General features: G+C 43.6%; 1 protein-coding gene across 1 annotated transcript; it reads left to right on the plus strand.

Annotated features, from left to right (window-relative positions):
* Positions 1–100: 100 nt before the first annotated feature.
* mtpap (mitochondrial poly(A) polymerase) lies at positions 101–27,187 on the plus strand. Its single transcript, XM_029626708.2, has 9 exons — positions 101–290; positions 8,291–8,457; positions 8,583–8,816; positions 9,289–9,513; positions 12,776–12,987; positions 14,926–15,152; positions 18,140–18,232; positions 18,342–18,415; positions 25,158–27,187. Exons 1-9 carry the CDS (start codon positions 113–115, stop codon positions 25,494–25,496), a joined length of 1,749 nt encoding a protein of 582 aa, XP_029482568.2. The 5' UTR covers positions 101–112; the 3' UTR covers positions 25,497–27,187.

Here is a 27,187-nt window from a genome sequence, read left to right on the forward strand (position 1 = left end):
CCATACACTCATTGGTTTTGCAAATATAGGAAAAACGCAAAACTCATGTTTGACGCTGATTGAGCTTTGATTTTTGGCACGTTTCGGATGCCATAGAACATACAGCACACGCATGCGCTTTCACGGCAGTCTCAGTGCAGCGATGGCGTCTTCCATTGCGGTGTGCAGGTTGCATTTGAGGGGCAGCCTCTCTAAATGCTTTAAAAAAGTAGATTCATGTTTTCAAAGAAAGTTCGGAACTAGTACTGCTGCTACGAAGACCGATGCACCCAATAAGAAATATAAAATCGGTAGGTTTCTCATCCACCGACCACACACACAACAGGGCTGTAACCACATGATTTGTAACGTTAGATTGCGGACGTTGCTACCTAGCCAAATGTGACCGACCGACCGGATCAAATAGGTCTTATGTAGCAACATTTGCATTTTATTTATTTGTTTACATTGGATAAAGTAGAGACTCAGATTTACAGAATGGTATATCATCATTTTTGAGGAACAATGGTTAAGTAATTCTGCTTTGAAAGTTGATAAACTTCTCACTTTTGAGAACGGCCTTTGAATGTTTTGGTAGCTACTGGAGAGCTCTTCTTTGTCTACACCCATTCAGCATCGTTCACACCCTCTTAAGCTTTAGCCCCACCCATCTCGTTTCGATCTCGGATCGTTCAGAGCCACGCTCAGGCCGATGATTTGTTTACCACTGATTTCAAAACTAGATCCTCCAGAAAGTGGAGATCAACACTTATGCAACTCCACTACACAATACATTTAAAAAAAAAGACACGTTCACCAGGATTACCAACACAGACTGGCCAGCTCAAATAGACAGAAGCAATCTATATGGCAGACCAATCTGAACTCCTCTCTTCACATGTCCAGCCCACTCATTATCTCAGCTAATCATGGCTAGTGGGAAGGTTGCTGGCTTTTTCTGTGGCTTAACCAACAAGGCTCGTACTTTAACAATTGTATTCGTATTTACAGATGGCATACACGTTTGTTATTAACCTCTTGCGTCCCATCTAGACATCTGGAAATGCAAATGCGCTACGCTAAATGCTAATAGCACTCGTTAAAACTCAAATGGTTTTTTTCCCATTAAAACACACATGCAGGGTACTGAATTAAAGCTACACTCGTTGTGAATCCAGCCAACAAGTCAGATTTTTAAAATGCTTTTCGGCGAAAGCATGAGAAGCTATTATCTGATAGCATGCAACACCCCAAAAGACCCGCAGGGGACGTAAACAAAATAATTAGCATAGTCGGCGCTACACAAAACGCACAAATAAAATATAAAACATTCATTACCTTTGACAATCTTCTTTGTTGGCACTCCTAGATGTCCCATAAACATCACTATTGGGTCTTTTTTTCAGATTAAATCGGTCCATATATAGCCTAGATATCGATCTATGAAGACTGTGTGATCAAGGAAAAAAACAGCGTTTTATAACGCAACGTCATTTTTTTAAATTAAAAAAGTTGATATACTATACTATATTATACTACAGTATAATATACTATATTCCTGGCATGAGTGGCAGGGTGCTGTAATGTTGCGCGATTTTTAACAGGATGTTCGAAAAAGTAGGGGGTAGTAGGATCAACAGGTTAAGGCACATGAAAGTTCACATTTTCCCATTTCTGGCAAAAAATACTTTTTTAAATGATCAAAATGCATGTTTCCATTCAAATGGCTTTCCTGTGAAGTAGTGACAAGCGACATACGCCTGGTTTCCTGAAATGAGTCACATGTCTTAATTATAGTGAGCTGCCAGTTCTCCAAAGAGTTTCAATGGATAACTGCTTATCTCCAGCACAAACTCCCTTCCACTTGTCAGGTCATGTAGCTAGAGCCATTGTCTCTTGCATGAAATCGACTAGCCCAATAAGCCTAACGTTAAACCAAGGACCTTCGCTACATGTTCTGTTTCGAGGCGAATTGGTTCTGGCAGCCAAAAAAGCTATCTGAACGCGAATGGACTCTCAATTGCGGTACAGTTCTAGAAAAAATAAAGCCCTCTACTTTCATATCACAATATACACTTACTGTACAACACAGGAGGTTGGTGGCACCTTAATTGGGGAGGACGTGCTCCTGGTAATGGCTGGAGAGGAATGACATCAAATGCAGTGCATTCGGAGAGTATTCGGACCCCTTGACTTTTATTACATTTTGTTACGTTACAGCCTTATTCTGAAATGGATTAAATAGTGTTTTCCATCATCAATCTACACACAATACCCCATAATGATAAAGCAAAAACTGTTTTGGGGGGGCAAATTTATAAAAAATAAACGTCACATTTACATAATTATTCAGACCCTTTACTCAGTATTTTGTTGAAGCACCTTTGGCAGCGATTACAGCCTCATCTTCTTGGGTATGATGCTACAAGCTTGGCACACCTGTATTTGGGGAGTTTCTACCATTTCTTCTCTGCATTATTGCACAGCTATTTTCAGGTCTCCAGATATGTTCCATCTGGGTCAAGTCCGGGCTCTGGCTGGGCCCCTCATGGACATTCAGAGACTTGTCCAAACCACTCCTGCATTGTTTTGGTTGTGTGCTTAGGGTCGTTGTCCTGTTGGAAGGTGAATCTTGCCCCAGTCTGAGGTCCTGAGCAGATTTTAATAAATGATCTCTGTACTTTGCTCCTTTCATCTTTCCCTCAATGCTGACGAGTCTCCCTGCCGCTGAAAAATTTCCCCACAGCATGATGCTGCCACCACCATGCTTCACCTTAGGGATAGCGCCAGGTTTCCTCCAGAAATGATGCTTGGCATTCAGGCCAAAGAGTTGAATCTTGGTTTCGTCAAACCAGAGAATCTTCTTCCTGATGTTCTGAGAGTCCTTTTGGTGGCTTTTGGCAAACTCCAAGTAGGCTGTCATGTGCCTTTTACTGAGGAGTGGCTTCTGTCTGGCCACTACCATAAAGGCCTGATTGGTGGAGTGCTGCAGAGATGATTGTTCTTCTGGAAGGTGCTCCCATCTCCACAGAGGAACTCTGGATATCTGTCAGAGTGACCACTCCCTGACCAAGGCCATTCCCCGCCAGGCAGCCAGCTCTAGGAAGAGTTTTGGTGGTTCCAAAACCAGCCAAAAATGTGGACACACCTACTCATTCAAGTGTTTTTGTTTATTTGTACTATTTTCTACTTTGTAGAATAATAGTGAAGACATCAAAACAATGAAATAACACACATGGAATCATGTAGTAACCAAAAATCAAAATATATTTTATATTTGAGATTCTTCAAAGTAGCCACCCTTTGCCTTGACAGCTTTGCACACTGTTGGCATTCTCTCAACCAGCTTCACCTAGAATGATTTTCCAACAGTCTTGAAGGCGTTCTCAAATATGCTGAGCACTTGTTGGCTGCTTTTCCTTCACTCTGCGGACCAACTCATCCCAAACCATCTCAATTGGGTTGAAGTCGGTGATTGTCGAGGCCAGGTCATCTGATGCAACACTCATCACTCTTCTTGGTTATATAGCCCCTACACAGGCTGGAGGCGTGTTTGTTAATTTTCCTGTTGAAAAACAAATAATTGTCCCACAAAGCGCAAACCAAATGGGATGGCGTATCGCTGCAGAATGCTGTGGTAGCCATGGTGGTTAAGTGTGCCTTGAATTCTAAATAAATTACAGACAGTGTCACCAGTAAAGCACCCCCACACCATCAAACCTCCTCCTCCATGCTTCACAGTGGGAACCACACATGCAGCATGCAGATATCATTACTTTCACCTACTCTGCATCTCACTAAGACATGGTTTTCAGAACCAATAATCTGGCTGTCCTCATGAAAACCAGTTTCATCATAGCGCTTGATGGTTTTTGCAACGGCACTTTCAAAGTTCTTAATTTTCCAGATTGACTGACCTTCATGTCTTAAAGTAATGATTGACAGTCATTTCTCTTTGCTTATTTGAGCTGTTTTTGCCATAATATGGACTTGGTCTTTTACCAAATAGGGCTTCTTCTTCTTTATACCACCCCTACATTGTCACAACACAACTGATTGGCTCAAACCTATTAAGAAGGAAAGAAATTCCACAAATGAACTTTTAATAAGGCACACCTGTTAATTGAAATGCATTCCAGTTGACTACCTCATGAATCTGGTTAAGAGAATGCCAAGAGTGTGCAAAGCTGTCATCAGGGCAAAGGGTGGCTACTTTGAAGAATCTCATATAAAATATATTTTGATTTTTTTAACTTATTTTGATTGCTACATGATTCCATATGTGTTATTTAATAGTTTTGATGTATTCACTATTATTCTACAATGTAGAAAATAGTCCAAATAAAGAAAAATCCTTGAATGAGTAGGTGTGTCATCTTTTGACTGGTACTGTATGTAAAGATGCTATTAAAGTTTTTTTAATATATTTGCAAAAATGTCTGAAAGCCTATTTTTGCTTTGTCATTATGGGGTATTGTTTGTAGATTGATGAGGAACAAAATGAATTGAGTCAATTTCAGATTAAGGCCATTCCATTTACTCCGTTCCAGCTATTATTATGAGCCGTCCTCCCCTCCGCAGCCTCCTCTGCTGTACAATGTTTTAACCTATTTTAACAGTTGCAGCCGACAGGATTTTTTTAGTGACAAAATGTTTGTGCCGCGCCTGGCTTCGTTTAGGTCAGGGATGGGTAACTTTGATGAGGTAGGGGCCACAAAAAATCTCCACCCAGTGAACCTGCCCTGAACTTAGTCACTGTTACTCAACCTTGCACCTTAGAGGCTGCTGCCCTATGTAAATTGACATGGAACACTGGTCACTAATGGAACACTGGACACTTTAATAATGTTTTGTTTTACTAATTTCATATGCGTCATACTGTATTCTAGTCAAGGCCATCCTATTCAACTATTGCTGTACATATAATATTCTATCCTACAGATATACTACGTATTCTATCCACAAGGTCTATATATCCCATATCATATATATTCATATTCCGGACCCCGACATTGCTCGTCCTAATTTTTCTATATTTCTTAATTCCATTATTTAACTTTTAGATTTGTGTGTATTGTTAGATATTACTGCACTGTTGGAGCTAGGAACGCAAGCATTTTGCTACACCTGCAATAACATGTGCTAAATATGTGTGTGTGCAGGCAATAAAATTTGATAAGGAAATCAGTCAATTGAAATAAATTCATTAGGCCCTAATCTATGGATTTATTTTGACATGACTGGGAATACAGATAGCTTTTAAACTTTTCTTTAAAGGTAGGGGCGTGGATCAGAGACCCTTTCAGTATCTGATGTGACCATCATCTCCCTTATACAGCGTGACACATCTCCTTCGCATAGAGTTGATCAGGATGTTGATTGTGGCCTATGGAATGTTGTCCTCCTCTTCAATGTCTGTGCGATGTTGCTGGATATTGGTGGGAACTGAAACAATGCTGTTGTACACGCTGATCCAGAGCATCCCAAACATGCTAAATGAGTGACATGTCTGGTGAGTATGCAGGCCATGGAAGAACTGGGACATGTTCAGCTTCCAGGAATTGTGTACGGATCTTTGCGACATGGGGCCGTGCATTATCATGCTGAAACATGAGGTTATGGCAGCGGATGAATGGAACGACAATGGGCCTCAGGATCTCATCACGTTATCTCTGTGCATTCAAATTGCCATCGATAAAATGCAATTGTGTTTGTTGTCCGTAGCTTATATCTAGCCCATATCAATACACCGCCACCACCATGGAGCACTCTGTTCTAGAGGGCGACCGATTAATCAGAATGGCCGATTTTAATTTGGGCCGATTTCAAGTTTTCATAACAATCGGAAATCGGTATTTTTGGGCGCCTATTTAAAATTTTTATTTTTTATTTTTTTATATACCTTTATTTAACTAGGCAAGTCAGTTAAGAACACATTCTTATTTTCAATGACGGCCTAGGAACGGTGGGTTAACTGCCTTGTTCAGGGGCAGAACGACAGATTTTCACCTTGTCAGCTCGGGGGATCCAATATTGCAACCTTACAGTTAACTAGTCCAACGCAATAACGACCTGCCTCTCTCTCATTGCACTCCACAAGGAGACTGACTGCCTGTTACGCGAATGCAGTAAGCCACGGTAAGTTGCTAGCTAGCATTAAACTTATCCTATAAAAAACAATCAATCATAATCACTAGTTAACTACACATGGTTGATGATATTACTAGATATTATCTAGCGTGTCCTGCATTGCATATAATCTGACTGAGCAAGTATCTAAGTATCTGACTGAGCGGTGGTAGGCAGAAGCAGGCACGTAAACATTCATTCAAACAGCACTTTTGTGCGTTTTGCCAGCAGCTCTTCGTTGTGCGTCAAGCATTGCGCTGTTTATGACTTCAAGCCTATCAACTCCCGAGATGAGGCTGGTGTAACCGAAGTGAAATGGCTAGCTAGTTAGCGCTCGCTCTGAGCCTTCTAGTAGTTGTTTCCCTTGCTCTGCATGGGGAACGCTGCTTCGATGGTGGCTGTTGTTGCTGGTTCGAGCCCAGGGAGGAGCGAGGAGAGGGACGGAAGCTATACTGTTACACTGGCAATACTAAAGTGCCTATAAGAACATCCAATAGTCAAAGGTTAATGAAATACAAATGGTATAGAGGGAAATAGTCCTATAATTCCTATAATAACTACAACCTAAAACTTCTTACCTGGGAATATTGAAGACTCATGTTAAAAGGAACCACCAGCTTTCATATGTTCTCATGTTCTGAGCAAGGAACTGAAACGTTAGCTTTCTTACATGGCACATATTGCACTTTTACTTTCTTCTCCAACACTTTGTTTTTGCATTATTTAAACCAAATTGAACATGTTTCATTATTTACTTGAGGCTAAATTGATTTTATTGATGTATTATATTAAGTTAAAATAAGTGTTCATTCAGTATTGTTGTAATTGTCATTATTACAAATAAATATATAAAAAAATTGGCCGAATAATCGGTATCGGCTTTATTGGTCCTCCAATAATCGGTATCGGCGTTGAGAAATCTTCGACCTCTACTCTGTTCACAACTTTATCATCAGCAAACCGCTCGCCCACATGTTGTCATACACACTATCTGCCTGGTACAATTGAAACTGGGATTCATCTGTGAAGAGCACACTTCTCCAGCATGCCAGTGGCCATCAAAGGTGAGCATTTGCCCACTGAAGTCGGTTACGACACCAAACTGCAGTCAGGTCAATACCCTGGTGAGGACGACTAGCATGCAGATGAGCTTCCCTGAGACGGTTTCTGACAATTTGTGCAGAAATACTTTGGTTGTGCAAACCTACAGTTTCATCAACTGTCCAGGTGGCTGGTCTCAGACGGTGCTGCATGTGAAGAAGTTGGATATGGAGGTCCTGGGCTGGCATGGTTACACGTGGTCTGTGGTTTTGAGGCCGGTTGGACGTACTGCCAAATTCTCAAAAATGACATTGGAGGCGGCTTATGGTGGAGAAATTAATATTCAATTCTCTGGCAACAGTTCTGGTGGACATTCCTGCAGTCAGCATGCCAATTGCCTGCTCCCTCAACTTGAGACATCTGTGTCATTGTGTTGTGTGATAACTGCACATTTTAGAGTGGCCTTTTATTGTCCCCATCACAATGTGCACATGTGTAATGATGCTGTTTAATCACCTTCTTGATATGCACACACTTGTCAGGTGGATGGATTATCTTGGCAAAGCAGAAATGCTCACTAACAGGGATGTAAACAAATTTATGCACAAATTTTGAGAGAAATACGCTTTTTGTGCGCGTGAAACATTTCTGGGTTATTTTATTTTGGCTCAAGAAACATGAGGACCAACAATTTGCATGTTGCGTTTTGTATTTTTGTTCAGTGTAATTAGCGCAGGTACTCCTCTTCGAATGGTTGTTTTCCGTTTAACAAGCGCTGTAACATGGACGTGTGGGAACCTTAACCCTATAAAGGTAGTGTAGTAATCTAACCTTTTTTTAGTTTTTTGAAAATGATTTATTGCTGATATGAAAGATGCATTCCTTATGTTTCCCAAACCGTGCATTTTAACATTCAGAACGAGCGTCATGGTTCTTTAATAAAACTCCCCCGGCCAGAACATACTGAAGGTAGTTGGCGTCCTATGAATGTTATAAATTAACTTTCCATGATGTGACTCTTTGTTTTTGCCTTGTCTTTAGAATTTAATGATGGCTAGATTTCGACATGGGTTACGATTTTCAGACCAAAATAAATGATATCATCTTGCTAAAGTATGTCTGTCTGTTTTCTTGGTTTTAGACTCAAAGGATGGAAACAAATCTTTTTACACAGTCCAAGAGGAGAAGATAGAGCAGGCAGAGAGATCTGTCCTTATCAGCTGCCCGGCCAAAACCAACGAGAAAAAGTTCCTCAGCTATTTATCCAGACATGGAGATATCAACAAATGTTTCTTTTATGAAAGCTACGTAAGTATTTCAGTTGTGCTAAGATGTGAGTCTACAAATAAACACTCAGAAATAAGTAAATAAAATAAAAACATGCTGAAAAGGTTGTGACTGTGCTGTCACTGTGCTCATGTTTGGCCTTCCAGGGTACATATGCTGTGGTGGAGTTTTCCAACAAGGAGAGCCTCACATCACTCCACGAAGGGACGGCCATCCCCAGTATCAACCATGAAGCTACAGTGCCTTTCAAGTCCAGACTGCTTTCGCTCAGAAACGCTGGTCCTGTGGACATGTCCAATGGCCAGTCCGCCCCTCCGTGCCAACCACAGACCACCATACACATTAACGACCTCATACAGAGACTTTCCAAAGAAGCCAGTGTAGGTCGACATGACCTGGTTTCAAATACTACTGAAGTTGTCTGTCTGAATAAAGATTAGCATAGATACATAGAGTACCGGTCAAAAGTTTCTACATTGTAGAATAAAAGTGAAGACATCAAAAACTATGAAATAACACATATGGAATCATATAGTAACCAAAACAGTGGTACTACAAACAAATCAAAATCTATTTCAAAGTAGCCACTCTTTTGCCTTGATGACAATGTAGAAAATAGTCCCAAAGAATTAAGAAAAACCCCTGAATGAGTAGGTGTCCACATTTTTGACTGGTACTGTATGTCTCAGGGACAACGTATAGGTATTGTTAGCTTTTGTGCTAATTGTTTCCAAGATATTCAATTATATTATTGTTGGTTAACAAGGATCTCCAGATAACCCTTGCTTTAGGCTTAATATTGAACGCACAAATAATAACACTGTTTTGGTGTTCTCTCTTTCTTTATCTCAGATAGACCAACAAATCTCCTCCCTTACAGAGGCATACCAGCTGACGGAAGAGAACGTCTGCCTGCGCTTCCTGGTCTGCTCTCTTCTAAAGGACATAGCTGCTGCATATTTCCCAGAATGCACCATTCGGCCCTTTGGATCCTCCGTCAACGGCTTCGGGAAGCTGGGCTGTGACCTAGACATGTTTCTGGACCTGGACGGCATCAGTGGAAGGAATCTGAAAGGGGTGAGGATGAGGACTATGTAGAAACCACATCAGTCACGTTCAGTAGGGCACACCGTAGCAAAACGTCCATCAACGGGGGGAAAAAAACTTTATTTTTATTTTTATTGGGCAAGTTTAGGTAGGAATCTACGAGAAAAACACATCGGGTCTGTTTCCCAAAAGCTTCGTAGCTCTGAAATTAGATCATATAAGCAATGGAGGAAAGATTATGCTAGTGCTACACACCTTCTGGGAATCTCTCCAAGTGATTATCCCTTACCTTTTTTTGTCATGGTTCTTAGATGCCAATTTTGACCTCGGTTTGTTTTCATCTCATAAAACAGCTGTAGAGAGATTTGTCTCATGTTTTCTGCCTCATACCTTTTCCTTTTGAATTAGATTGCCTTTGTTTACATCTATCGTTACAATAGCTTGTGTAAGATAGGACATCAAGAACCCTGTTAACCAGACCCTTACTGTTGTTGAGCTGTAGAGCATTTGTTCAAAGAGACGGGGGGGGGGGACTTCCTGTAGCTATTTTTTTTTTTTCATTGACATTATAGTGTGGGGGAAAAGCCCCATAAGAGGACAACTAAGGCCTTTATCAGTGCTTCTCTCTCGTGCGCTCCCTCACACACACACACACACACACACACACACTGGGTAAACATTCCGCTAAGAAGGATCTTAGGGAAGTGAGAGATGTGCACAATGCTACAAATCACCATTTCCTCACCTGTAGTCAAGGCTGTTCAGTAGAAACAGAAGACCCTTGTGCGTAAAGAGAGTTTGCAGAGCTTGTCAAAGCTCTGTCTTCTATGTGAATGTTGAGAGTCAATCTGACTTGCAAATATTGACTTGGTTTTATTAGATTGAAATGATGCACTTTTCTCTATGTATGGTAGGGTTTAAAAGTGGGAACCAGGTTACCGAGATTTTCCGCCCAAACCATTCTCATTTCCCGAGATAAATAATGTTGAGAAACCTGTATTTTTTTGTCTAAGTCTGGCTTATCTAAGGCCTTCTCTGCTCTACTATCTGCATGATCAATCATCAACGCTCAGTGTGATTTACTTAAGTCTATTTACTTAATTCGCCATAAATGGAAAGGGCTGGGTGCGACAGCTTCTCCTACCTTGCCACCATCCCGTTGCATCAGATCAGCACAGAAAAAAAGAATCCATTGAATATGTCACAACTGGTGAGATGATATGCAGAGAGAGAAGGTCAATTTAGCCGAGATGCAAAAATGCTAAATATGCACGTGCGACGTAGCCTATCAACTCTGGCTTCATTCAAACATTAGACAAGTCATCACAACGCTAGCAGCCTACCATATTTACTCAACATAAAGTCCCCAGTAGCAGATGACATCCTGCAACTAGTGAGGTCTGGCCGCCTGACAACCTGCCCGCTCGACCCCATCCCCTCCTTTCTTCTCCAGACCATCTCTGGAGACCTTCTCCCATTCCTCCCTTCTCTCATCAACTCATCCCTGACCACTGGCTGTGTCCCCTCTGACTTCAAAATGGCCCGAGTTGCTCATCTCTTCAATAAACCAACACTAGACCCGTATCCCTTTTCTTTCCAAAACACTTAAGCGTGCTGTCTATGATCAACTTTCTCAACCATCAGATCCTCCTCTCTACTCTCTCAGGGCTGGTTGTCTCAGGCTCTGCAAACTTGGATTGCATCTTATCTGGCAGGCCGCTCCTACCAGGTGATGTGGAGATAATCTGTGTCTGCACCACGTACTCTCACTACTGGTGTCCCCCAGGGCTCAGTTCTAGGCCCTCACCTCTTCTCTCTATACACCAAGTCACTCGGTCATATCCTCACATGGTCTCTCCTATCAATGCTATGCGGATGACACTCAACTACTTTTCTCCTTCCCCCCCTTCTGACACCCAGGTGGCGACACGCATCTCTCCGTGCCCGGCAAATAGCTCAACTTGGATGTCGGCCCACCACCTCAAGCTCAACCTCGACAAGATGGAACTGCTCTTACTCCCGGGGAAGGCCTGCCCGCGCCAAGACCTCTCCATCACGGTTGAAAACTCCACAGTATCACCCTCCCAGAGTGCATAGAACCTTGGCGTGACCCTGGACAACACCCTGTTGTTTTCTGTAAACATCAAAGCAGTGACTCGCTCCTGCAGGTTCATCTCATGAGTACAACCCTACTCACACAGGAAGCAACCTAATCCAGGCACTTGTCCTCTCCCGTCCGGACTACTGCAACTCGCTGTTGGCTGGGCTCCCTGCTTTTGCCATCCAACCCCTACAACTTATCCAGAATGCAGCAGCACGCCTGGTTTTCAACCTTCCCAAGTTCTCTCATGTCACTCTGCTTCTCCGCACACTCCACTGGCAAGACCATGGTGCTTACTTACGGAACCCTACCTTCAGGCTCAGCTCAGTCCAAGCTGTTCCTTGTCCTGGCACTCCATTGGTGGAACCAGCTTCCTCCTGAAGCGAGGACAGCAGAGTCCCTGCCCATCTATCGAAAACGTCTGAAACCCTACTTCTTCAGACAGTATCTTAAATAATCCTCCTCACCTCGACCCCCCCCTCCAAAAATAAATAAAATAAAATGCATCCCTGACTTGACCCCCCCCACCCCAACTCTGACTACTGACAGCTACATTATCGAGGGAAAAATGTGCTTTCTATGCGGGTGTCCCACCTAGCTATCTTAAGATGAATGCAATAACTGTAAGTCACTCTGGATAAGAGCTTCTGCTTAATGACTAAATTGTAAAACGTCCCTTAGGCTTCTTGCATGGCTTCTATAAATGTAATTGCTTACTATACGTGCAGGCTACACATGACCTCTGGACGCAGTTAAGGTAGACAATTCCCTGTTAAGGTTATATCAACGAAATAGCGTGGTGACTTCGAGAGAACTTTGATTAAATGGCAACAAATACAACAAGAAAATGGATTTTAGATTTTAGATGTATATATATTTCTCCATTAACAGTGGTATAACCCTGTCAGATTTTTCTCCCGCTGGCATTATATGCGTTTCAATAGAATGGGAATACCGGGATGCCTTGTACGTTTTTTCAATTTTCTCGGGAAGGAAAATTGATAGATTCTATGGTAAAATATTAAACCCTTATGTGTGGGCAGGCACACGCAATTGTTAGTGTCTATGTCGTCCATACATATTATTTTTTCAGCCTCGGGCCTGCCATCTTCACTCACAATACTCACTGTAACCCTATGCATTTTAACACTATGTTTCAGTAATGTAAAATGTTATGTTCCATCTGTCCAGCCAAAAGCAGGGCTCTCCTTGGAGTACCAGACAAAGAGGTCTGCGTCTGAGCGGGCGGGTACCCAGAGTATCCTGTCTGTGATCGGGGAGTGTGTAGACCAGTTTGGGCCTGGCTGTGTCGGGGTGCAGAAGATCCTCCAGGCTCGCTGTCCCCTAGTCCGATTCGCCCACCAACCGTCAGGGTTCCAGTGTGACCTCACGGCTAACAATAGGTAACACACACACACACACACACACACGGTCACAGATCACACATATTTTTTGGGTTTAATCAGTCTCAAACAGAAGTTTGTTTACATCCATCATGGTTAATCATCAGTGTGATTAAATTAGAACAGCTTTTATGATGCTTAACCAGTGCCTTTTAAACAATTGTGAATCATGAAAGCACATTTCTGACTGCCTAGGTGTGATTTTGAATTGTTCATCTTTAAAGTTCCCTTTCACAGAACTATTAGTCACCCTTTTAAATGGCATTTAGGTCTCATGCTTCATCGAAACTCTCTACCGTGTTAGTTCCTCGTTGCCCTTAATCTACTGGCTTTGCACAAACGAGACAGAAACTTAAGTTATGTAGAAACGGCTCGGAATGCTGGTTCCAAGCTGGCTAGTCCAAAACTGGTTGGGCACCAGAGAGGGGGGAGGAAAAGAGGGAACATAAAAAAGAGGTGGCTTGTGTTTGTGCCCTGAAACTAGTCAGGCACCAATGAGGGAGGGGGCACCAATGAGAGGGAGAGGGCACCAATGAGAGTGAGGGGGAGAGAGAGGGAGAGGGCACCAATGAGGGAGGGGAGAGAGAGAGAGAGGGCACCAATGAGGGAGGGGGCACCAATGAGAGGGAGAGGGCACCAATGAGAGGGAGGGGGAGAGAGAGGGAGAGGGCACCAATGAGGGGGGGAGAGAGAGAGAGGGCACCAATGAGGGGGGAACCAATGAGGGAATGGGGGAGAGAGAGAGGAGAGAGGGCACCAATGAGGGAGGGGGAGAGAGAGGAGGGCACCAATGAGGGAGGGGGGAGACCAATGAGGGATGAGGGAGGGGGGGGGAGCGGAGAGAGACAGGGCACCAATGAGGGAGGGGGAGAGAGAGACAGGGCACCAATGAGGGAGGGGGAGAGAGAGGGCAATGAGGGAGGGGGAGAGGGAGGGGGAGAGAGAGCGAGAGATGGCACCAGTGAGGGAGCGAGGGAGAGAGAGAACCAATGAGGGAGGGAGGGGGGGAGAGAGAGCACCAATGACAGAGAGAGGGCACCAATGACAGAGAGGGCACCAATGAGGGAGGGAGGGGGAGAGGGAGAGAGGGCACCAATGAGGGAGGGGGAGAGAGAGCGAGGGCACCAGGGAGGAGAGAGCGAGGGCACCAGGGAGGAGAGGGAGAGAGAGGGCACCAGGGAGGGAGAGAGAGCGAGGGCACCAGGGAAGGAGGGAGAGGGCACCAATGAGGGGGGGGAGAGGGCACCAATGAGGGAGGGAGGGAGAGAGAGAGAAGGCACCAATGAGGGAGGGAGGGGGGGCACCAATGAGGGAGGGGGAGAGAGGGCTCCAGGGAGGGAGGGTGAGAGAGAGAGAGTGCAAAAGGGAGATGGGAGAAGTGAGACTGCTTGTTGTTTCACTTCTTCTCTTGGTCTGACGGATACTGTGGTTAGCCTGAGAGTTAAGCTACCACATACACACCTTCTAATGTTCAGAAACAAACCCACCCATGCCTCAGTTTATTAGGAAATAGAGTAGAGTAGAGCGCGTTTCTCAATGATTATGTTAAATCATTGAAGGGTATGGTTATGGACGATTTGTCATACGGAACCTTTCAAAATAGATGGATGTTTTGGTACTAAGTGAGAATTGTAAAGTTCAGCTAAATGCTGCCCTCTGGAGGATATTGTGCCACTGTCTTTCATATTCTCTTCTCACCAACTTCTGTAACCTTCATGGTTTCTCACATCAGATTGAGAAGTTTTGTACAGAGACTATACTATATCAAACAAATATATATCAGATCGAAAGTAGCATGTTATACCTGTTATACATTTTTATATTAGGAATGGTGATAGAAAGTAATTTAAGAAAGATCCATTTAAAGGCGCAGACAGGGTTAAGTGTGTAATTTAATGAGACTACTGTAGTCTTAACTGTCATTCTGTGTGTCCACAGGGTAGCGATGAAGAGCTCGGAGCTTCTGTACCTGTATGGGGGGCTGGACCGGCGGGTGCGTTGCCTGGTGTTCAGTGTCCGGTGCTGGGCTCGGGCCCACAGTATCACCAGCAGCATACCTGGAGCCTGGATCTCCAACTTCTCTCTCACTGTCATGGTCCTATTCTTCCTCCAGAGGAGAACTATTCCTATCCTACCCACCCTGGACCACCTCAAGGAACTAGCAGGTATCTTACAATGGAGCACTGTGGACAATTTAACAATCAATACTATCGGTATCTCACCTCCAAAAGAGCTAGCAAATAGTAGTCTGTAGTTCTGCATTGTTACACTTCCTAGTTGTATTCAGAAAGGTAGAAATTGACATTCAGCGGGTAGCAAATGGACCACTGAGCGAGTGGCAATTGGGTTATTAAATGATTATTTATTTAATTTCAAGCAATTGATTGTTGAGCCTCGTTGTCAACAAATATCTGTGTTGGTGTAGTGCAGTGATGCTCATACTCCTGCTTCCCTTGTCACCTTGGCTGTCAGATAATTGCATTCCTCCCTCCCTCCATCCACCTTAGCCTAGACAGAGACACTATCCCAGGCAGCATCACATAGTGCTTAAAGGCCCCATCACTCTGGCAGGGGCCAAGACCCTCCCAGCATTGGGCATCTATTTAATCACGCACAGCACATTCATACACACCACCAGCCTCTCCTCTGACCCTCAGCTGACATGGTCAAGAAGATTGGTACCAAGGCTCTGATGGAGAGCCAAGCTTGATCAGATTTTTTTTCTTCCTGTTTTCCCTCTTCTTTCTCTCGTTTGTAATTGCTCTCTTTGACATCTCTTCCTCCTTTTTTGCTCTCTATCCATCCCACTCTTTGCCTGTCAGTTTTCTGAGTGACAACATTAATCTTTTAAGGCTCTGTAAAAATCTGCGTTGTGGAGGGAATAACGTAATCCAGACGCTAATCCAAGATGTCGTAGCAGTCGGACGTGTGTTTGTCTTGTCCCATGTAAAGAGTCGGTTTCGTGTTTTTTATTCGTACATGTTTTTCATCACACTTTCCACTGACGATCTAAATATACTTTCCTGCAACTCGCCTCACCCAATGTGGTACTGATCTGCTATTTTTATACGTTATAACCGGAACCTCCATCAGAAGCTAGCCAGCTGACTAGCTAGTAGTCACTGTTATCCACGGCTAGCGGTCTTTGTCTTTTTAGATCGGACACCAGCCAGCTTTAGCTCGGTCAATACCTGCCAGTCTGCACAGCGCGATATCAACCCAGAGCATTTCGGACTGCTTTTCTCCACCACATCACCGGATTCCTGACGCAAGCTCTGGGCCATTACACCGGATCATTTTAGCTAGCTAGCTGCAACTGACTAGCTACTGCTGGCTAACGCCTCTGTCCAGAAGCAAGCACCTGTTAGCCTTGAGCTAGCCTCGAGCTAGGCCCATCTCCCAGCTAGCCGAAGAGGTATACCTGCTAATTTTGTGGGCAACATTACTTTTGCCAATTGGCCTGGACCCTTTATTGCCGACGCGGAGCCCCGCTGATCCATCACGACTGGTCCATCCCCAACTACAACATTTTCCGTCAAGATAAATCCCCATTTGGCAGGTCTTTCTATTGTGTTATTAACTGTACGTTTGCTTATCCCAGGTGTAACTCTGTGCTGTTTTTGCTGCTGTGCACTAAATTTCTTAGATTTTCCACAGAACTCAGGTGTAACCCTGTGTTGTTTTTGCTGCTGTGCACTAAATTTCTTAGATTTTTACTGTTATTTTCACCGCATTTGTTGACAACAAAATCCGAAAATACTCTGGATACATTCAGTAACATGATAATAATATTCCTGGAAAATGGGGTGTAGGTGCAAAGTGTGGAAAACTGTCATCAAGGCAAAGGGTGGCTACTTAGAAGAATCTCAAATTTAAAATATATTTTTATTTAACACTTTTTTTTGGTTACTACATGATTTCCATATGTGTCATTTCATCGTTTTTGATGTCTTCAGTAGTATTCTACAATGTAAAAAATAAAGCGAAATCCTTGAATGAGTAGGTGTCCAAACTTTTGACTGGTACTGTATATATGTACTACAAAATGTGGCTAGCTCTCTTGCTTAATTTTGGAAGAAATTAATTTGTTGAAAACTTTTCCAACTATTGTCTTTCTCTCTCTTTTACGTCAACTACTCATCACATTTTATGCACTGCGGTGCTAGCTAGCTGTAGCTTATGCTTTCAGTACTAGATCAATTCTCTGATCCTTTGATTTGGTGGACAACATGCCAGTTCATACTGCAATAGCTCTTTTAGGTTGGAGGACATCCTCCGGAAGTTGTCATAATTACAGTGCAAGTCTATGGAAGAGGGTGAGAACCAGGAGCCTTCTAGGTTTTGTATTGAAGTCAATGTACCCAGATGGGCTCAGAAGGTAGCTGTCCTCCGGCTACGCTATGTTGCTACCGTACAGAGTGCTGCTGAGGCTACTGTAGACCTTCATCGCAAAACAGTGTGTTTTAGTATAGTTTTATCTAAAAATGATAACTTTTAAAAAATGTTTCATTATTTTTATGAAATTCACTGAGGATGGTCCTCCCCTTCCTCCTCTGTGGAGCCTCCACTGATAGCATGTTACTTTACAGCCGCTTCGTTCCAATGCTTATTGGTTCCCAAATCGGCCATTTTCAACCTTGTATACAGGTATGAATGTATAGGGTTAAGCATTGTTCTGGACTTAGAACATCCACTTTTGTTGTTTTCTATTAAAGTTTGATTTTGAGACCTAAAACCTGGAAAAACTAAATGGAGAGAACTGAATTTGGGGGAAAAACAGAATCAGGCAAATAATAAAACAGATTTTATGGGGACCTAATCTTTGTCTTGTTCAGGCTGCCCAATTCTGGTCCTGAAGGGCTGTGACACTTCTGTTTTTCATCCAGGGACTAATTCAGATCTAATTCAGATCTGGGATACCAGGTGAGTGCAATTAAATACCAAGTAGAAACCAGAAGTGTTTTGGCCCTCCGGGACCGGAATTGGGCATTAGGTACTAGACATCTTGTATATTATATGTAATTTAAGCTTTCCCCTTTCTCTTATACAAGGCCCTGCATGTGTAATGTGTCATTTACCTTGTGTGTCTTTACCTTGTGGTATATACCTTATCATTTACCTTATGCTCCCCCACCCCACCCTTTTCTACAAGGCCCTCTAGATAAGAGTGTCATCGAGGGAAACGACTGCACATTTGTCAGCGACTTCGCAAAAATACGACTGCAAGACAACACAGAGACATTAGGTGGGCTCATAAATGTGATTATTTTGTATTTTATTTCCACATGGAAACAGGTTTCTTCATCCGTATGAATGTGGTATTTCTTAACATACTCTTTTGTATTTCCTTTCAGAGCAACTGCTGCAGGAGTTCTTTGAGTTCTATGGAACCTTCGCGTTCAACCGCATGTCGATCAATATCAGAAAGGTAACACACAGACAAACAATGAATGCGCACTAATTGGCGGGAGTCAGTGTGCATTAGTGGAGAGAAACATGCCTAGCGCGTCTTCGCCATATACTCTTTTTTTACATTTTTAAATCTCTGGTTAAAGATTTGAGTTTTGACGGCTACTCTAAAGTTTTACCAGCGCACCGGTTTAAACTTGATATGACCTGCGTATGGTCTAAATCGGGTATTCCCAAACCCCAGGGGTACGAGCAATGCCGTCGGGGGTACGCCAAATAAAAATGTGATTCACATTTTAAAACGAAAAATTATATATATATATATTTTTTTTCAAACAGTACATTTATATTATCCAACTGGGCTATACATTTGGGTATTTTTTATTTTTTTGTAGAATAAATGTATAAAATCAACAGATACCATTAATAAGAAGGGGCTAGAAGTGTCTCATATGGTGAGCTACCGAGTGGCTAGGACATGCAAGCCCCATACTATTGTGGAGGACTTCCTGCTGCCACAGAAATGGCTGGGACAAAATGGAGGAAAAGTCCAAAAAAACTATACAGACAATGCCTCCATCAAACAACAGTTTCACGACGCATCAGTGACATGGCATGAGATGTTTTGAAACAGTTACTGCTTCACATACAAGCCAGTGAATTCTATGCATTACAGCTGGCTTGGCTCAGCTACTGGTATATGTCCGTTACATTTATGGGGGAAACCAGGACAACGTGAGAGGATATTTTAAAGTACTGGACAGCTTTGTGAAATGAAATGGACTCTGATGGTCAAGATGTGTTGGTACCAAAGCCATGACAGGGAGACATATTGGAGTGGTAACGTGCGTGCAAGCAGTTGCTCCCGACTTCACTTGGGCACTTCACAGCATCCACCGAGAGGCTCTTGCTGCCAACAGCTTGAAAGACGTTTTGGACACTACAGTGAAAATGGTTAACTTTGTTAAAGCAAAGCCCCTGAACGCTCATGTATTTTCTATGTTATGCTATGATTTGGGCAGCGACCATGTAGCGCTTTTACAACATACATAAGTACGCGCTGGTTATCAAGGGGCAAAGTATTGTCACGTTTTTTTTAAATTGAGAGATTAGTTTGTTTTCTTTACTGACCATAATTTTCACTTGTCTGACCGCTTGCATGATGAGTTTGTCACACGACTGGCCTATCTGGGGGATTTTTCTCGCCTGAATGACTCTCCGGAACTACACTACCGGTCAAAAGTTTTAGAACACCTACTCATTCAAGGTTTTTTTATTTTTTATTTTTTTAAACTATTTTCTACATTGTAGAATGATAGTGAAGACATCAAAACTATGAATAACACATATTGAATCATGTAGTAACCATAAGTGTTAAACTAAACAAATCAAAATATATATTATATTTGGGTCTTCAAATAGCCACGCTTTGCACACTCTTGGCATTCTCTCAACCAGCTTCATGAGGTAGTCACCTGGAATTAATTTCAATTACCAGGCGTGCCTTGTTAAGTTCATTTGTGGAATTTCTTTCCTTCTTAATGCGTTTGAGCCAATCAGTTGTGTTGTGACACGGTAGGGGGGTATACAGAAGATGCCCTATTTGGTAAAATATTACTTTAAGACATGAAGGTCAGTCAATACAGAAAATGTCAAGAACTTTGAAAGTTTCTTCAAGTGCAGTTGCAAAAACCATCAAGCGCTATGATGAAACTGGCTCTCATGCTGCAGAGGAGAAGTTCATTAGAGTTACCAGCCTCAGAAATTACAGCCCAAATAAATTCTTCCAGAGTTCAAGTTACAGACATATCTCAACATCAACTATTCAGAAGAGACTGAGTGAATCAGGCCTTCATGGTCAAATTGCTGCAAAGAAACCACTACTAAAGGACACCAATAAGAAGAAGAGACACGAGCAATGAACATTAAACCAGTGGATATTTGTCCTTTTGATCTGGAGTTTAAAAAAAAAAATGAAATTTTAAGTTCCAACCACCGTGTCTTTGTGAGATCTCCACATGTGTATTTCCCACCATAAAGCATGGAGAAGATGGTGTTATGGTGTGGGGGTGCTTTGCTGGTGACACTGCTTGTGATTTATTTAGAATTCAAGGCACACTTAACCATCATGCCAACACTGCATTCTGCAGCGATACACCATCCCATCTGGTTTGCCCTTAGTCCCACTATCATTTGTTTTTCAACAAGACAATGACCCAACACACCTTCAGGCTGTGTAAGGGCTATTTTACCAAGGAGAGTGATGGAGTGCTGCATCAGATGACCTGGCCTCCACAATCACCCAACCTCAACCAAATTGAGATGGTTTGGGATGAGTCGGGCTGCAGAGTGAAGGACAAGCAGCCAACAAGTGCTCAGCATATGTGGGAACTCCTTCAAGACTGTTGGAAAAACATTCCAGGTGAAGCTGGTTGAGAGAATGTCAAGAGTGTGCAAAGCTGTCATCAAGGCAAAGGGTGGCTATTTGAAGATTCTCAAATATAAAATGCACTGCTCAAAAAAATAAAGGGAACACTAAAATAACACATCCTAGATCTGAATGAATGAAATATTCTTATTAAATACTTTTTTCTTTACATAGCTGAATGTGCTGACAACAAAATCACACAAATGATCAATGGAAATTAAATTTATCAACCCATGGAGGTCTGGATTTGGAGTGACACTCAAAATTAAAGTGGAAAACCACACTACAGGCTGATCCAACTTTGATGTAATGTCCTTAAAACAAGTCTAAATGAGGCTCAGTAGTGTGTGTGGCCTCCATGTGCCTGTATGACCTCCCTACAACGCCTGGGCATGCTCCTGATGAGGTGGCGGATGGTCTCCTGAGGGTTCTCCTCCCAGACCTGGACTAAAGCATCCGCCAACTCCTGTACAGTCTGTGGTGCAACGTGGCGTTGGTGGATGGAGCGAGACGTGATGTCCTAGATGTGCTCAATTGGATTCAGGTCTGGGGAACGGGCGGGCCAGTCCACAGCATCAATTCCTTCCTCTTGCAGGAACTGCTGACACACTCCAGCCACATGAGGTCTAGCATTGTCTTGCATTAGGAGGAACCCAGGGCCAACCGCACCAGCATATGGTTTCACAAGGGGTCTGAGGATCTCATCTCGGTACCTAATGGCAGTCAGGCTACCTCTGGCGAGCACATGGAGGAAAGAAATGCCACCCCACATCATGACTGACCCACCGCCAAACCGGTCATGCTGGAGAACGTTGTAGGCAGCAGAACGTTCTCCACGGCGTCTCCAGACTCTGTCACGTCTGTCACGTGCTCAGTGTGAACCCCCACCTGTGGACGTCGGGCCCTCATACCACCCTCATGGAGTCTGTTTCTGACAGTTTGAGCAGACACATGCACATTTATGGCCTGCTGGAGATCATTTTGCAGGGCTCTGGCAGTGCTCCTCCTGCTCCTCCTTGCACAAAGGCGGAGGTAGCGGTCCTGCTGCTGGGTTGTTGCCCTCCTACGTCCTCCTCCACGTCTCCTGATGTACTGGCCTGTCTCCTGGTAGCGCCTCCATGCTCTGGACACTACGCTGACAGATACAGCAAATCTTCTTGCCACTGCTCGCATTGATGTGCCATCCTGGATGAGCTGCACTACCTGAGCCACTTGTGTGGGTTGTAGACTCCGTCTCATGCTACCACAAGAGTGAAAGTACCGCCAGCATTCAAAAGTGACCAAAACATCAGCCAGGAAGCATAGGAACTGAGAAGTGGTCCGTGGTTACCACCTGCAGAACCACTCCTTTATTGGGGGTGTCTTGCTATTTGCCTATAATTTCCACCTGTTGTCTATTCCATTTGCACAACAGCATGTGAAATGTATTGTCAATCAGTGTTGCTTCCGAAGTGGACAGTTTGACTTGGAGTTACATTGTGTTGTTTAAGTGTTCCCTTTATTTTTTTGAGCAGTGTATATTTAAATATGTTTAACCCTTTTTTTGTTACTACATGATTCCATATGAGTTATTTCATAGTTTTAATGTCTTCACTATTATTCTAAAATGTTGAAAATAGTACAAATAAAGAAAAACCCTTGAATGGGTAGGTGTTCAAAAACGTTTTACCGGTAGTGATTATGATTAGGCTATGATTATGAAGTTGGAGCTCTCTTCTGTCTGCATTAAGGACAACACACAGGTCTTTCCATCATTGTATAATTTTTTGTGTGGAAATTAACTCAAGCTTACGGACATTGTCAAGTCTGATATTGCGAAGCACCTGAGTGAGTTGGGTGCACAATTTACCCAGGTACATTCCCAAAACAAATGACACAAACAACTGGATTCGTTATCCCTTTCATGCCCTGCCTCCAGTCCACTTACCGATATCTGAACAAGAGAGCCTCATCGAAATTGCAACAAGTGCTTCTGTGAATATTGAATTTAATCAGAAGCAACTGCCAGATTTCTGGATTGGGCTGCGCTCAGAGTTTCCTGCCTTGGCAAATCACGCTGTTAAGACAACAAATGCCCTTTACAACCATGAACCTATGTGAGAGTGGATTCTCAGCCCTCACTAGCATGAACACTAAATACAGGTACAGACTGTGTGTGTAAAAAAAATTCAGACAGACTCACTCCAATACAAACCAACATTGCAGATTTATAACCTGTGGTTATTCACAATTTTCAATGAACAAGTAGTATTATATGTAAGATGGCTAAATAAAGAGCAAAATTATTGATTATTATTATTTGTCCCCTGGTCCTAGAAGAGCTCTTTGTCACTTTCCACGAGCCGGGTTGTGACGACTCTCACTCATTCTTATGTTTAATAAATGTATTGTGTGTGTGTGGCAGGTTTACAATGATCCCTGGTTCGAATCCAGGCTGCATCACATCCGTCCGTGATTGGGACTCCCATAGGGCGGCGCACAAACTGGCCTAAGCATCGTCTGGTTTTGGCCGGTGTAGGCCGTCATTGTAAATAAGAATTTATTCTTAACTGACTTGCCTAATTAAATAAAAATAATAATAATTGAACCTTTAAGTATAAAGCATGTGCGTGCACACACGCACAACATTTTAGTTTTAATCTGCGTCAACTAGCAAGTCATTCTGTTTCTCCATTCATCCTTAGACATAAGGTGACAGTGCTTCACTGAAAGCTTTAAACAGAAATAACCTCTTTCTTTTAGCTCTACACAGACTCTTTCAACCCTGTGCCTAATTGCCATAGTTTATAAATGGCCAGCTCTGAGGGAAGCTAGTGGTCGTAAAGTGTTTGTCGATCACACACCAACATCACACTGACGTCCCTCGGTGCCTGCTAAGACTACAGCTGTCCGAGGACTGTGTGATTGATGGCTGCTCCTCCTCCACCCATCTCTATATGAACCCAACCTCTAGTTCTTCACGCTCAGTAAGCAAAAACACACAACGTGTTTATTCAGTCTTAGACGCCTGTTCATTTGGATACCATTTACCCAGTTAGTTTTTTTTTGCTTGGTTGCTCATTTTCATTGTCGCTCCTCCTTAGTCTAAAGATATAGTGTAGTAAAGATGTTTACCTGGGGTCTGTCGTGTGCATGTCCCAGGGTCAGGATTGACGTATTGAAGGAAGGCCTGTAGGAAGTGTGGTGGCCATTTCCTTTCAGTAGTCGAGAAATCACCATCAATCATCTTTACTGTGTGCTGTCCCTCTCCTGTCTCCCTCTACCTACCATCTCTCCCCCCTCTTCTCTACCTGCTCCACTTCTCTCTCTGACTGATGGCTTTATGCTCCATGGTCATCAATCCCTCCATCCAATTGAGATGGAGGCTCCACCTCTCTCTTTCTCTCACCGTCTATCCAGTCAGCCTTTTTTATTTATTTGTTACAACCCCAGGCTTAGATAGGAGTTCATGTTTTGCAGGCCATGTTTGACCTGAATTCAAATAGTACTTGTTTAGTGTCGAATACCTTGTGTGGTTCGATTGAGCCAGACTGGAGTGTTGCACCTTTGGGACTATTCCATTGGTTCCATTTCGTCAGGCAAGCTCGATCGGGCAGCAGCTAAAGCTTTTGAAAGAAAACCAACGCTATTTGAACCCAGGTGGGTAGGTTGCGTGCATAGAACCTTGGAGGGCTCTGCTTACGTCCTGAATGGCACCCTATCCCCGTGTCACAGACACATTATCCAAAGCAGCAATGGTGTAGCCTTGCTGTCATGCGTGACAAGGACTTGATGGCAGAAACAGATCTAGGACCAGCCTAGTGATGGTGTCAGAGAGGGTCAGTGGTATGATAGATGAGGCGTGGTGAATCTGTGTCTACCCTGCTGGTGCTGCCCCCAGGCTCGTTCCTCATAGCTAAGCTGACACTGGCTGTGTCCCAGATGGCATCGTATTCCCTACATAAGTGCACCACTTTTGACCAGAGCGCCATGGGCCCTGGTCAAAAGTAGGGCACTATATAGGGAATAGGGAGCCATTTAGAATGCAGCCACAGCCACGTGTTAGCCTGGCCTGGGAAGAGGAGAGGTGTGCCAGACTCAGACCAGCCCGATCCATTCTATCTGGGCCCATGTGGCATAGATAACAACAGCCACAAAACACCTGACCTCACCAGCGTGACCAATAAGATAAATGGACCGTGTATAAAGACCAGTTGGTGTTTTGACAGCTCTTTCTCACTTTCACCATCTCGTTCCCTCTTACTTTTTCTCTCTTTTTCTCTCTCTCTCTCTCACGCTTTCTCCTTCTCTCGTTCAATCTCTTACTTTCTCTTTCTTTCTCTCGGTCTCACAGGGCAGGGAGCAAAACAAACCCGAGATGTCCCCATTGCACATCCAGAACCCCTTTGAGCCCGCGCTGAACATCAGTAAGAATGTTAACGGAACGCAGCTGGAGCGCTTCGTGGCGCTGTGTCGGGAGAGCGCCTGGATGCTGCAGCAGCGGGAGTTCAACGTACCGCACGGCGGCAGAGCTACCGGAAACAACGCCCCCTGGGGCCTGGCAGCGCTCCTCATGCCCTCGGTCTCCCAGGTGGCCGGGGTTAAAGGTCGTAAGAAGAGGAAGAGGGAGCCGGCCAGCGAGAGGATAAAGGGCCTGCTGGAGTCTCTAAAGAACAGTGAGGTGAAGAGCTAGAGAGCGGCCATGCAGTACAGCCCCACTAGAGGTCAGTGGTGAGTTCTGGGTCTATGGGTAACAGTGGCTACATGGCCATAAAGAATGGACATGTGAGGACTTGTCCAATTGCTTTTCACACAACTGCAAATAACCGATCAGAAGCCAAACCAAGCTGTACTGATATGGCTTGCGCCATGGTTGCTGCAACCTACCTGAAAAGGACAATGTGACAACAGTTTGGTTTTGTTCAGCACGGTAGTGTGAAAAGGGTGCCTGTGACCAGATGCTCGTTATAAGAAAGTCAGACTACTCTACATGGCGACGTTTGCACATCGATGTACATAAAGACATGAAGTTATAGCGTCCGCTGACATCGTTTTGTTTGTATACATTTAGAGCCGATGTATTCAGATGTTTTTTATTAAAGATCCTGAACAGTAATTCTGAAAAGTCATTCTCTCATGGCTAACTACCAGGAAGTTTGAAAAGACAGGCTGAGTGAGCGGGGAGCTTATATTTATGAGCTCGCCTTGACTGACAGCTCTTTGAAACGCTTATGTCAAGCAACTTGGATGCAGTCAGCAGTGAAATCATCTCAAGCAAATTTGGTGAGACACAAAGCAACTCAAACAACATTGAAATTGCATCTATTAGGCCTCCCGAGTGGCGCAGTGGTCTAAGGCACGACATAATAGTGCTAGCTGTGCCATTAGAGATTCTGGGTTCGAGTCCAGGCTCTGTCACAGCTGGCCACGACCGGGAGACCCATGGGGCGGCGCACAATTGGTCCAGCGACGTCCGGGTTAGGGGAGGGTTTGGCCGGCAGGGATGTCCTTGTCCCATCGCGCACTAGCGACTCCTGTGGCAGACCGGGCGCAGTGCACGCTGACACGGTTGCCAGGTGTACGGTGTTTCCTCCGACACATTGGTGCGGCTGGCTTCCAGGTTAAGTGGGCATTGTGTCAAGAAGCTGTGCGGCTTGGTTGGGTTGTGTTTCGAAGGACGCACGGCTCTCGACCTTCGCCTCTCCCGCGTCCGTACGGGAGTTGCAGCGATGAGACAAGACTGTAACTTCCAGTTGAATACCACGAAATTGGGGAGAAAAGGGGGTTAAAAAATGTTTTTTTTAATTGCATTGTTTACATAATAAAAAATACATCTCCCCATTTTGGCATGTCTCTTGTGATGTGGTTCACAGCAGCACTGATGGCTGTGTTCACTTGACAAGCCCTAGCTAGCCAGTAACTAGCTAACACCAGACACAGATGAAAGGGGAAATGTGTAAGTATCTTTGCCATAGATGAACAAGGTAAACTTTTAATAAGATTTTCTGACACCCTACAGTCAAATTTTGGCACCAGTAGAGTAGCTATTTAGCCTCTCTGCAAACACGCCTTCTCTGTTGGTGCTACCTAATTTAAATAAGTAGCACCAAGAGAATATCGTGTTACCATTGTTGTATTAAAATGTGTTAAATTGATGTCCCCTTAATGGATCCAAGTGTTTGACATCGGGGAGGGAACCAGTAACTTTATGATCAAACTTTATCAGTGTAGAAGAAACAGTTATTTTTCATACTTTGATCTGGTTTCCTTCAAATATCATCACATTTCATGAAAAACATCATTTTGACTGTTCAGGACCTTGAAATCAGTGTCACACAATGGACTAAGACTTTTTAATGACATAATAAAAACAGTTGTGGTCAA

This window comes from Oncorhynchus nerka, linkage group LG22, assembly GCF_034236695.1.
Source record: "Oncorhynchus nerka isolate Pitt River linkage group LG22, Oner_Uvic_2.0, whole genome shotgun sequence".
Classification (NCBI taxonomy): Eukaryota; Metazoa; Chordata; class Actinopteri; order Salmoniformes; family Salmonidae; genus Oncorhynchus; species Oncorhynchus nerka.

Bases quoted from the DNA above. Each gene is read 5' to 3' on its own strand.
- mtpap (XM_029626708.2), top strand. From the start codon at position 113: ATGCGCTTTCACGGCAGTCTCAGTGCAGCGATGGCGTCTTCCATTGCG. The intron at 9,514-12,775 runs GTGAGGATGAGG...CCATCTGTCCAG, and splicing joins GTGGAAGGAATCTGAAAGGG to CCAAAAGCAGGGCTCTCCTT. The intron at 15,153-18,139 runs GTATCTTACAAT...CTTTTCTACAAG, and splicing joins CCACCTCAAGGAACTAGCAG to GCCCTCTAGATAAGAGTGTC.